Source organism: Phasianus colchicus, chromosome 26 (genome assembly GCF_987193195.1).
Source record: "Phasianus colchicus chromosome 26, bPhaCol1.hap1.1, whole genome shotgun sequence".
In the NCBI taxonomy this organism is placed as follows: Eukaryota; Metazoa; Chordata; class Aves; order Galliformes; family Phasianidae; genus Phasianus; species Phasianus colchicus.
Genome location: NC_143461.1, coordinates 2,201,089 through 2,213,351, shown reverse-complemented (window position 1 = coordinate 2,213,351; position 12,263 = coordinate 2,201,089). Strand labels below are relative to the sequence as shown.

Here is a 12,263-nt window from a genome sequence, read left to right as displayed (position 1 = left end):
TGTGTGCAGGGCCTGGTGCTGATGGTGACATTCACCTTCCCTGCAGGTACAGACAGGGACAGAGCTGTGACACAGCCCCGAGACCCCAGCCTTTCACTCACCATCAAATGCATTCAGACTGATGGCTCACACATCCCACTGGAAGGTCCTGGCTTTGTACCCATACACACAGCCACCCATCTGCATCACCTGCCCTCTCCAACACCTCCAGATTTTCTGAGTCCTCCAGCATCACCCAAACCTGCAGACACCAGCAATATCAGCCCTCCATCAGGTCATGGCCCCTGGACCCACTGCCCCCAGCCCTGCTCACCCATAGGCAGTGCTGCAGGGGGTTGAAGATGGTGGCAGCCACAGCAAAGCTTTTGCCACAGAGCAATGCCAGACCCACTAAGAAGGGCTTGTAAGTCATGAGGGTGGCGGTGAGGGCCAGCCCCAAGCCTGTGGGTGCAGTGCAGGACATCCCAGCCTTCCACTTCATGGTGGCATCGGGCACCATCACCATCACCTCTGCAGAGCCTTCCTCCCTGCAGGAGGTGGGACAGAACATCCAGAGGCCACCAGGGGTGCCTGCAGCTGGTAACATCTGGGCTGGACCTTGGGGCCAGTGGTCATCATGAGGCTGGGGGTGGTAAACCCCCATATCTCACATGGCACCCCCTGCCCAGAGGACTTTGCCATGAGCTGGTGCTGAAGTGGGAGGGAAGGGGCTGGATGTGTCTCGGTGGATACAAGGACAACAGAGCCCTAGGTGCTGCACTCAGGGGGGAAAAGAGTGTGATATGGGCTCTGTACTCACCCCACAGGGGTCAGTTTCCACAGCCATGTCCCCCAAATTTCCATCTGCTGTGCTAGGTCCAGCCAGATTCTGGGCTTTGCCACAGCTGCCCTTTCATTCTACTCTGGCTTTCCTGGAGGACACAGCATGAAGGCACTGCCAGAAAGGAAGATCGGGGCAGCACGGAGGCTGCTGCACACTTTCTCTGCTCACCTGGTATTTGGAAGTACTTCAGTGAGCACGTATCCAGATCGGTGTTGGCTGAAGCCTGGAGGTGCCTGAAGTCCTTTCCATCCCTCTCTATTCACTCCAAGCCCAGGTTTGGGGTGGAGGAGCAGATCTTATCCCCATCCTCATCGAATGCTGCAGTACTTGGACTGACAGATATATCTCACTCCACAAACTCATCCTAAGGGTAGGAGGGCCCTACAGAGGGGTCTGGACAGCCTGGATCACTGAGCTGATGGCCAGTGGGATCAGCTTCAATAAGACTAAGTGCAGAGACCTGCACTTTGGTCACAATAACCCCATGCAGCACTGCAGGTGTGGGGCAGAGTGGCTGGAAGACTGCATGGAGGAAGTAGACCTGGGGATGCTGGTTGATGCTTGGCTGCACCTGACCAGCAGTGTGCCCAGGCTGCCACGTAGGTCAACAGCATCCTGGCTTCTATCAGCAATAGCTCAGCCAACAGGAGCTGGAGATGATCATCCCTCTGTACTGGTTTGTGGGGGGGAGGGGAGTTGTCCTCTGCTCCTGGTAACAGTGATAGGATGAGAGGGAATGGCCTCAAGTTGCACCAGGGAAAATATTAGGAAAAATTTCTTCTCAAAAGAGTGGTCAGGCACTGGAAAGGTCTGCCCTGGTAGATGGTTGTGTTTCTGTCCCTGGAGGTCAAGAAATATTTAGATGATGTAATAAGGGACATGTAGTGGGGAAATATTAGTAGGTGGACACTTGGACTGGATGATCTTGGAGGTTTTTTCCAACCTTTATGATTCTTTGATTCTATTCCATGATACTGTGTTTGGGGGTAAGATTTGTGCAGTGCAAAACCACACTTCTTAAGCAACAAACACAAGAAATTGTCAAGAGGGATGACAGGAGTTGTAGTGTGAGCAGAGCCAGTGTAAGCCAGGATCTGGGCACTGCTGAAATACACATCTTTGCCAAAAACATCCCTCTTAATGGCTGAAGGCAAATAGGAGAGGCTGAAGATCTGCCACTCCTGTCTGCACTGTGATGAACTTGGGATCTTTACCTGATCCTAATGGAAGTGTAGAACAGCCCTACCTAGGCAGGTAGCAACTGGACCAAAAACAGAAAGACCTGGCAAGAAAAAGATAATAACAGCTTTCCAGGCACTGATAAAGCATGCTAACCTGTCTTGGAGAGGCAGAGAGTGGGGAATGGAAGGTGAAAGATGGAGGCAGATCTGAGGTAGGAATTTGGATGGAAGAAGAGAGTTCACAGGCTCTTTGTATATACCCCGTGTCCCATTGCCCACCCAAAACAGCCTGTGTCCCCTCCCTGTGCAGGGACATAAGGAGTGGACAGGACATCCCTTTCTGGGGTCACCTATGTTGGAGAAGAGAGGCCAGTCCAGCTGGAGGCTCCTGATACCCATCTCCTCCAGGGTGACACTGGGGATGCTTTGGCTGATCCTCAGGCTGAGGGCAACGTGCATTGGCTCATCCAGATCCACGAGATGGATGTGCACCTTGCCCCCATGCGAGTAGTAATCACACAGGGGAACGTCACCAGGCAGAGGACACCTCCACAGTGGAGGTGGGCAGGGACCTCCACCAAAACCCAGTGATCCACAACCACAGGCACTAATCCCTCTGTCCTCACAGGGACAACGCAGCACCCCGAGCACCTCCACCCCAACCAGGCAACCACACTCAGGATGAGGACTGACCCTGAGAACCAGAAGCGAGCTAACACCACCCACCATCCCACCCAGCATGGACAGACGGACATGGACAAGGCTTACGGCCATGCAGCTGCTCTAGCAATGAGGACGCAGAGCAGCAGGCAGGTCAGGGCTGTTCTGGACCCCATACCCAGGGGAAGAACACAGAGGCAAGGTAAGCTCCGAGCCCTCAGTTCAGTCTTCCTCTTCTCCCATTCACCCTTGCCTCCCTGATGCTGCAAGTAAAACTCAACAAGTTCTCCAGCTGAGTCAGTGTTTAACCACGCAGCCCTGATGGTTTCAAAGCTCCAGGCAGCCAAACACAACCCATGGCAGCAGGCATGCAGCAGCCCTGGGAAATCAGGTCCTCCATGTGTCCACTGCTATCGATCATCTCCGTGTGATGGTTCCCAACCTGGAGTTCCAGCTCACCGTTGCTAATAGCGTTGCCCAGCACGTTCTACATGGATAGACGATTTCCACTGTTTTGCAGAATTTCTTCCAGACATTTCTGAGAACAGCAATGATGAACCAAAGCACTGTGCGTCATCTTGGCCATGGTTTGCCCATTATCTTCAGAGATGCTCCACATGCAGCACGGCCATCCCCTCCTGCCCTCATCCCCCAAGCTCAGGCTCAGGCAACCTCACCGTGCACAAACACCAGCTGTGAACTCTTTAATTTTGCACCTTCATCTCATCGTTATGCATTGAGGAAGCTCTTCTAATGTGGCAATTTCCCCCCTCCCCACATCCCTCCAGTCCCCACAAACTCACCACATGTCCTCATGGCACGAGGACAGCACAACTAGTAGGACCCTGGGCAAGGAGCCCATGGGTGAACCACACCACAAGAGATGGAGAAGGGTGTAGCAAGTTCTACCTGGTACCAGATACTCAACCTCCCTGATGTCCCCATGAGCTCTGCCTAATCACTGGTCCCAGTTGTGTCCTCCTCATGCCACATGCTGTCAGTCCTTGTGGTGGCCCCAGTGCCTGGGAGCAGAGGAAGATCCACACGCTGATCCCTGCAGGGATTTGCAGACATCTCAGAGAAGACATCGACCATGATGTTGCGGACAGTCTCTGTCAGCTCTGGGACGTCCTTTGGGCTCAGGCCACGGGTTTCTATCTTGGGGAGAACTCGGATGGTGAACATCCCTGGAAATGGAGAGGAGAAGCCAAGGAGGACAGGTCATCCCACCAGCATCCTCCACCACTGGATGCCTCCATGCACCTCGGAGTTGTTCATAAAGACCTCCAGCCCTCACGTGCCCCGTCCCCACAGCCTCTGCAATGGGGCTTCTTGTCCTCCACTTACCAGGGGTGAATTTTTTCTCCTTGGAGCTGAAGAAGTCCCAGTATGGAGAAATCACAACAGGGAAAATGGGAACCTGCAGGAAATGGAGGGTCATGCAGGCCCTTCTCCCCCCCAGTTAACACCAGTAGGACTCTAGCTCCCTTGGTCCCTGTCACCTCCCTGTGCCCTGCAGTTCCCAGAAAACTCTAATGTCCCCCACCCCTCTTTGTCAAGGGCAGATGATGGAGATTTTCTATGAGTGGGGGATGCCATGATGCCATGGGAGATAACCACCCCAACGTGATGCCTTACCTGAGCCTGCACAGCCAGGTGGAACGCCCCACGCTTGAAGGGCAGCATGGATCTACTCTGGTTCCTGGTGCCTTCTGGGAAAATCCACACTCGGAGCTGCACAGGACAGGGTGAGATGTGAGCATGGTCCCCAGGCACCACCTCCCCACCGTGACACCCGTGGTCCTCCCTGAACCCCATCTACCCCCAGCCCAGTTTCTCCTGCTCACGTTTTCACGCCGTATGGTCTTGGCCGTCTGGGAGATGACATCAATGGCCTCTCCAGTCCTTTGGCGGTCGATGAAGATGATGCCACTGAGCCAGCAGGCCCAGCCCACAGTGCCCATGTACAGGAGCTCCTTCTTGGCAATGGGCACGCAGCGCTTGGGGATGACCTCCACCATTCCTGGAGGATGGATGAGAAGGAAAGGATCAACCCCAGCCTCATGGTTACCATCACCAACCACATCATAGAGTCCCAACCCTTTCTCTGCGTTGCACCCATAGCCCCGAGCTCAGCCCAACCCCAAAGGCTGCCCACATGGTGACAAAACCCTCCCCTCCCCTGCACATACCCATCAGGTCAAGGGAAGCTTGGTGGTTGCAAACTATCACATAGGGCTCCTTGAGATTCAGGTGCTCGGCACCCAACACCTCTATCTTGATGCCATACAAGTGCTTGAGGGGCCGGATCACAGCACAAAGGACCCTAGGGCAGAGGGACACATGTGGGGAGCAGATTGACACAGAGAGGTGGAAGGAGGTCATGACAAGAGCAGGGAAGGAAAGAACCAGCTCATCTTTGCTCATCAGAGCAATTCAGAATTGCTTCACTTGGCCTAAAGTCAGCGAGAGATGGAGGTTTTATCAGCTGGATGGGGAACGAGGAAGAGCCGTGTCACCATCCAGAAAGGCTTGGACAGGAAGGGTGACACCAGGACGGCAGTGCTGATGAAGGGTGACGCTCAGTATGAGAATAATGAGAGGAATGGAGAGAGGATGGAGCAACGGGGATTGCAGCACCCATGCTGGAGATAAATACACTTTTGACGTAGAAATGGGGCACTTTCCAACTCATAGCAATGGAGAGCATCTGTGCCAAGGGTCTCACATCCAACAGTGCATGCTTCAAACCTAAGGTAGAAAAGACGGTAAGGAAAAGCTCAGCACCAGGTAGGGAAGAGAAGAGGTTTGTGGCATGCCCCAAAGCCAGGACTAATGGCAGGAACCTGCTCCAAGCCAGAGGCGTTGTGATTTGGAGGCTGAGGAGCTGGGTGTGCTGCAGATGTGAGGTGGCGGTGGGATGAGACAAGGCACTGTGAGTCACAGCTGCATCATGCCAGGGATTTCCACTGAGCCGGAAGCGTTTGCACCAGGGCTCAAGGCAATAGGGAATGCACGTGTGTGTGCATCATTCCTGCATGGAGAGAATGAGGGAGAACGGCTGCACGAGGGGACTGATAACACTGAACCTCTGGCTGCAATCCCGCCAAGAGCTCTGGATCTGCCTGCACTGACACGTGAGTCTTGAGCTTGGAAATTCCACAGGCTTGTCTTTCATCCTGACACAATTACATCCCTCCAGTATGCTATCATGGCCAGGAATTCAGCACCAGGGTTGCATCATCCCTGGAAGGAACTCGTGTTGCTCAGAGATGCTATCATGGACACCACCACCCCCAGCTTGGCTGAGCGATGGGGCAGCACCTGGGCATCTCTCTGGGACACCGAGCTGATGCCATCAGGAAATCCTGGAGTCCTGCTCTCAAAGTGGGATGCACTGCCAGGGCTGTGGGCATGCATGTGTATCCTGCCAGTGAGTGCTGCAAACCCTTCCAGTCCTTCATTGCACCCAGTGGTGCAATGGTCAGTTCTCCCTTTTATGTTACCTGATCCAATGGGGATCAGATAGCCCAGACCCAGCTGGTTGCCCCATCATGGTGTGCCCATAGCTAACCATGGACAGCACCACTACATCCCACAGTGTGCAGATGCTCCACGTGGACACGACCACAGCACTCATCACGGCTCCAGGGCTCCATTTGCAGTCCTGGCTGTGGATACGACCACAAAACCACAAGACCCCATGACTCCATCACCACCGAGCCCCAGATGTTTCCATGCTGGAAGCACAACCCCAAGCCATACTCACTTCATGTTCTCCACGCAGCGTCCCCGAATTGCCACGAAGGGGGAGAGGAGAGTCGCCATGGTCACGACCCAAATGTTGAAGAAAGTCACTTTGCAGAAGTAGCGGAAGGTGGCACTGTGCCAGTAAAGCAGCACAGGGAAGGTGAGGAGGAGCAGCAGCCCATGGAGAAGGGCCACGTCCATTGTGCCACCGGGGTGTGGGGATGCTGGGGAGCTCAGCCGGCGTCCCCAGAGCTGGGGGTGGAGAGTAGGGATGCCTGGAGCAGGGCAGGTGAAGGCAGTGGTTCAGCAGAGTGGTGTGTGGGCGTTCGGGGCTGGTCCAGGGAAGGAGCTGCCCCATACAGAGGCTTGTAGGGCTGGCAGGCAGGCACAGCAGGTGAGGGTGGAGAGAAGGGGTGAGTCAATGCTGGAGACCCTGGGTCATATGAGGAGTCACTGCTGATATGCATCCTGCTGGGTCATTAAGCACTGCAATGGCTTTTCACCAACACTTCTTATCTGGGGGGGGGGTCACAGCCCCGCTGCCTCATTCATGCACTCTCACCCAGCCCCACTGGTTCCTTTGGCCCTTGGGTCAAAGCCAGCATCTCAGCTGCTCTCTGACAATGATGTACCTTCAGCAAAACTGCCCTACTTCGTTCCCTCCAGCGCTCCTTCCCCCATTTCTCCTCCACACTTCTGGCAGTGTGGGTTTTGTGCCCCGGCCATGGGATACTTCTGTGCTGCTCAACCCAGTGTCACCCAGAGAGGGCTCCAGGGCTCACTTCCACTGCGCGTGTCGCAATCCCCATTGCGCTATCCTCCCTCCCTTCCTCTCATTATTCCCATATTCAAGATTGGGACATCCCCCGGTGACTCCTCTCTTCCTCCTCATTTTTTCTGTATGGATACACAAAGCGTTGCACATCAGCATGGTTTCACCCCACACTCAACTCAGCTTTTGGATGGTCTCCGTTATACCCCTCATTCACACCCCACAGCCCCCACCAGCACCTCATAGCCCCCATGGGCACCCCACATGTGCACCCAAGGAGCACACAGCCCCCCTTTCTCACCCCCTTTGCTTGGAGGAAGCCCCACATTCAGGCGCAGGGCCAGCAGCCTGGGTTTATGACAGATGCTTAATTAGTGTCAGCAGGGTGCTTTCTTAACAAAGCAAATTAATTACAGGCAATGTGCTGCACTGAGAGCTGAAGGGACTGATGGAGACTGGGGACACCTGGGTTGGCACGACCCCACCCCATACACCAAAATTGTGCATCCGTGCACCGAAACAGTACACACCCACACACCAAAATAACACACTTGGCCAGGCACATCATCTCCCTCCCCAAAACTGCCAGTACCATGGGGCACCCTGCAAGATCTTCTGGGCTGGAGGATGAGGATGTGCAGGAAGAGCCCCCTTGGGCTGCAGGGTGCTCAGAGCTGCTCCTCCAGCATGTCGTAGTACTCTGTAGGGGGAAAGCAGGGACTGGGGTTGGATAGAGGGAGGGCTCAGCCTTCAGCTGGGCAGGTGGAGAGGTCAATGCAACACCTCCTACTGAAGGTACAGGGAAAAGGTGTTACCTGGTGCTGGAGGGACGTTGGCTCCGACGGTCCCTGTAGCACTGGGGGGTGGAGGAGGTGGCACGGGGCTGATGGAGAGGGATGAGGACAGGAGTGAGTGCCCACCTGGTGTTGTCCCCTGTCCCTCTGGTTGTGCCAGAGCTCCCTAGCTACTCACACCTCCCTGTCCTCTGTGGCTGTGCTCAGGTGCCGCACGGCTGCCGGTCCCACAGCCTGATCCTGGAGTGGCCATGCCCAAAGGGGAGCAGAACTGGGATAAGGGATGTAGTGGTGGTGGAAAACCATGGCCTCCTCCTCCTCCTCTCCAGGCTGCCAAGGCACAGCGGGTGTCTATGGGGGAGGAACAGAATCAGATATGATCCACACCGGGGGTCAAACCAACACAAGGAGCCCCAAAACCCCAAGGAGATCAGAAGGCGGAGGGCACCCATCAGCCCCACCCCATACCTGGACAGTGGCTGGAGATGGCCCAAACCCAAAGGACGCCAGTGCCGACACCGCCAGGCTGTTCATCACCACCTGGTGCATCTGGGAGTTCTGAATCATCATCAGCTCAAATAAATCTGCCGGGGAGCAAAGGGTCTCTGCGTCAGAGAGGGATTAGAGCGAGGGGATGGGATGGGCAGTGCGGATGCATCCCTTGGGATAGCACCAAGGTTTGTCCCCCTGCCAAGCACCAGGAGCCAACCCAGCCCCACGCCCCAATTTGGAAGCCCTAGATGGCATTTAAAAATTATTTTGCTCGGGTAAAGCTTTAAAATAGAGATCGTTCCGCCTTTCCTGATTGGCAAATGGGATTAAACATCTGGTCCGGCTGCGCACAAAAGGTGATTAGTGGTGCTGGAGGCTGCAGACTTTCCGCCCATTTGGAGGATTGCTGCGGTCCTGGCAGCACACAGGGCTTGGCAAAGCCTCCTTGGTGCATCCCCATTAAGACATCCCAATTAAGACAACCTCATTAAAATATCTCCGTTAAAACACCCCCATTAAAACAACCCCATCTGCTGCGGGCACGAAATCCCCCCACAAAGTGCCTGCAAAGCCACTGGTGGGCGGTCCCCAGGACCCTGCTGGTTTTGTGCAGGAGTGATGTGGAACTCGCCCTTTTCTCCCTGTGTTTGGAGGTGGGAAGACACGAGGATGGTTTCAGCACGGGGCTGCAGGATGGCCGTGGTCACGCACCTCCCCGTAGGTGTGGGGCTCCAGTGGGATGGGCTGTGGCCATGGGAAGCTGCTGGATGATGGTCAGTGGCTGCGGGGACAGCGGCACAGGTGGGAGCTGAAAGAGAGGAGGGGGAGAAAAGCCCCACGGATGGGGGTCTGGAGGAGGGGGCAGCTCACACCGGGTCCCTTTTCCCAGGGGTTCATGCCTGCACACACACTGCCCCAGGGCACGTCCCCACGGAAACTCCTTGGGGTTTTGCACAGAGCATTTGCATCTTGCAAAAAGCTGATTGCAAACCAAACCCTGCCGCCCACCCTGAACCCTGACCCCATCCCCTCGCCTCCCACCCACCATATTCTCCCCACCATCCCCTGGGCTGCTCTTTGGGGCTCACCCTATGTGGGATGACATAGGTTCCTGCTGCAGCATCCCCCCAGACCCCGCTGGCATTCCCTGCTGCCCCAAGCTCCATGGCCAGATGAGCAGCACCTGCAGTTCATGCTCGTTGCTATAGCTGCTAGGGGCAAACAAACCTTCCCAGTGGGTTGGGCTGCTCGAGGTGTAACCCCAGGTTTCTTCTCCCTGCTTTTGTCCCCAAGACACCCCACCCACAAAAGGGGTGGCACTAAGGAAGGCTGTGCCTCCTCAAAGGTGATTTTGTCCCTGCAGGGAACCAGAGCTGTGGGTTCTTCCTAGCCCTGTGCACTGGTCCCAGTGTTTGGGGAGCCCTGGTGCCAGGATTCGGCCCCACCATGGGCCCACCAGCAGCATCCCATGGCTTTGGCTACGTGGTTTCCCTAAAATCCCCCATCCCACAGCTCCATGGTATTCCTTAGGGACACCCATGGTGGCTGGGGGGAAATGGCTCTGATCTCAGGGTGGGTGGCAGGGAAAAGCCACCTGGCAGATGGGGATGGGGGCTGGTGGGATGTGTTCTCATGCACCTGGCTCACCGATTGGGATGTGTTGAAAGGTCCCATTGAAAGCTGACAGGAAGCAGCTGGAGGCAGCAGTGAGTCCCCATGGGGCTGGGTGTCACCTGCACCTGGGACAGGTTTCTATGTGGGAGCACTGGGAGGGGTGTGGGGATGGGGTTCAGCACTGAGACTGCGCCCTGCGGCCATGGGATCTGCCCCATGGGTGTCCCATGGCCCTCGGACATTTGTGTCCCCATGCATGACCACAGCACTGCGCACCTGTGGGGTCTCCATGGGTGGAGGATGAAGACCTCCCCCCCCTACAGTTGTCCACTCTGACCCCATCCATGACCAAGGCACGGTGCAATGGGGGCCGTTGCTCAGGTGCTACTTTGGACTTGGTCCTCATGGGTGGCCATACATCCTCTAGCATTCAAACCCACTGCAATGTAATTTTTACCCATCCTCTTGATGTCCTCTGGCATCTTTCCTCTGCCCCCGTGAGCTCTTCCACTGCCCTTCCACGTGATTATCTCATCAGCATTCAACCCAAATCTCCCAGTGTCCCCTAGCACTGATCTGGGAACATTTCCTGCAGCCCAGAGCCAGCTCTGCTCATGAAGTGGGAACAGATCCCATCAAAGCCCCAAAACCAGAAACACCTCCATATGGCAGGAGCGAAGTCAGCTGCTAAGACTCCAGCCCTTGGCTCTACAGGGACTATTTTCTACTTGATTACACTTTACTCCATGTTCCTAATTTCTCCAGGCCCCTCTGGATTGTTTCACTGCCTTTTGTTATAGCTCCCAAATTCCCATTATTTGCACATTTGATTACTGTGCTGATTACCCCCTGCTTCTGGCAGAGCCCTGCGTGCTCTGAGCACAGCCTGCGTGTCCGTCGTGCCTGTGCTCATCTTGTTCCTGTCTGCAAGAAGGATTCAAGCACTGCAGCAGAAGACTTTTTGCCATGGTAGGACAAGGGGACACAGTGGGAATTCCCTAAAATCTTTCATAGCATCCCAGTTCCTTTTGAGGGTGTTACTGAGCCAAACCCACTGTCAAGACACTGCAGGTCCAGTGCAACTCCCAGCCCCAGTGCATCACAACACAAGGCAGAAGCTGGGGCTCAGCCTTGGGGAATGTCTGGGATTTCTTGTTCTGGAAACCCAGATCTTCACCTTACATCAAGCCCACAGCCTGGACTTCAGCCCCATCTCTGGCTTAGGGTGGGCTCCACCTGCAGCTCCACTTTGGGCCATGGTCTTGCATGGGCCCTGCAACGTCCCTCATCACTCCTATCTGGAGAGATCCCAAAATGAGGAAACACAGACAGCAGGGATGTTCAGCCCTCTGGTCCCATGGCAGTCTCACAGTGGTCCCATGGCAGCCCTGTGGCAGCTCCATTCCATTTTGGTCCCATTGTGGTCCCATGGTGGTCCCATGGTGGTCCCATGGTGATCCCATGGTGGTCCCATGGTGGTCCCATTGTGGTCCCATGGTGATCCCATGGTGATCCCATGGCAGTTCTATGGCAGTCCCACTGTGATCCCATGTTGGCCATGCACGGCACTGCTGCATCAAAGCACAGAGGCTCATTTCCCACTCATCAAAGCCAACCACCTCTCAAACTGGGTGCCACCAGGTGGCACCAAAGAAACCAGTTCTATGGGGACACCTGGGTGTCTTGGGGCCAACGCTCACCCCCTTCCCCCCTCCACTCCACTGTGCCAGCATAAGTGTGGGCTTATTTGCACCCGGAACCATTTTATTTGCCTTCAGATCTCTGATAAAGCCGCCACTCATTGCTTGTTTCCGTGCTGTTGGAAAATTAGATGATTGAAATTGGGTGTTTGCATTTTGCTGGAAACTATGAGATGGTAATGAGGCTGTCCGGGTCCCGGAGGCTCTTTGTGTCAATAGAACTGCAGGATCAGAGCTGTGCCTGCAAGAGCAGCATCGGTCACTCCTAATAACACCACACAAATGGCTTTAAATACTAAGGGCCCGGTTGCCCTCTTTGCATTTTTTAGCTGTGTTTGTTACACACCACTCCTTTGAACGATGAGGAACTGTGCCGGGTGCTTTGTACAACCCATTCTGCTCTGGTTTGGCAGTCGTTACCATCAGCTGAGATTGCAATGCCCCATTGCACTTTTCTGGGATTTCTAGAGGACGAGG

The 12,263-nt window shown here is 55.1% G+C and overlaps 2 protein-coding genes across 3 annotated transcripts; both read right to left on the bottom strand.

Annotated features, from left to right (window-relative positions):
- Window positions 1-3,350: 3,350 nt before the first annotated feature.
- On the bottom strand, window positions 3,351-6,638 carry LOC116233835 (1-acyl-sn-glycerol-3-phosphate acyltransferase alpha-like). The gene is made up of 6 exons (XM_031600973.2): window positions 6,434-6,638; window positions 4,857-4,990; window positions 4,512-4,687; window positions 4,303-4,398; window positions 4,012-4,084; window positions 3,351-3,851 (listed from the first exon to the last, which is right to left on the bottom strand). The coding sequence occupies exons 1-6, from the start codon at window positions 6,613-6,615 to the stop codon at window positions 3,619-3,621; spliced, it is 894 nt and encodes a 297-aa protein (XP_031456833.2). The 5' UTR covers window positions 6,616-6,638; the 3' UTR covers window positions 3,351-3,618.
- Window positions 6,639-7,802: 1,164 nt separating this feature from the next.
- Window positions 7,803-10,813, bottom strand: PRR29 (proline rich 29). Of its 2 annotated transcripts, none has more exons than XM_090125121.1 (6): window positions 10,120-10,813; window positions 9,184-9,280; window positions 8,449-8,564; window positions 8,159-8,331; window positions 8,002-8,069; window positions 7,803-7,886 (listed from the first exon to the last, which is right to left on the bottom strand). In XM_090125121.1, the coding sequence occupies exons 1-6, from the start codon at window positions 10,144-10,146 to the stop codon at window positions 7,855-7,857; spliced, it is 513 nt and encodes a 170-aa protein (XP_089981247.1). In that variant the 5' UTR covers window positions 10,147-10,813; the 3' UTR covers window positions 7,803-7,854. The 2 variants fall into 2 exon arrangements, with proteins under 2 accessions (XP_089981247.1, XP_031456736.2); XM_031600876.2 differs by lacking the exon at window positions 10,120-10,813 and adding an exon at window positions 9,561-9,647.
- Window positions 10,814-12,263: the final 1,450 nt, after the last annotated feature.

Excerpts from the sequence above, each read along its gene's own strand:
- LOC116233835 (XM_031600973.2), bottom strand. The coding sequence starts at position 6,615 with ATGGACGTGGCCCTTCTCCATGGGCTGCTGCTCCTCCTCACCTTCCCT. Across the intron at positions 4,688-4,856 it reads AGCTTCCCTTGACCTGATGG|GAATGGTGGAGGTCATCCCC; the intron begins GTATGTGCAGGG and ends TCCATCCTCCAG. Across the intron at positions 4,399-4,511 it reads AGACCATACGGCGTGAAAAC|CTCCGAGTGTGGATTTTCCC; the intron begins GTGAGCAGGAGA and ends TGTCCTGTGCAG.
- PRR29 (XM_031600876.2), bottom strand. The coding sequence starts at position 9,638 with ATGGAGCTTGGGGCAGCAGGGAATGCCAGCGGGGTCTGGGGGGATGCT. Across the intron at positions 8,070-8,158 it reads GCCACAGAGGACAGGGAGGT|CCCCGTGCCACCTCCTCCAC; the intron begins GTGAGTAGCTAG and ends CCTCTCCATCAG. Across the intron at positions 7,887-8,001 it reads CAACGTCCCTCCAGCACCAG|AGTACTACGACATGCTGGAG; the intron begins GTAACACCTTTT and ends TTCCCCCTACAG.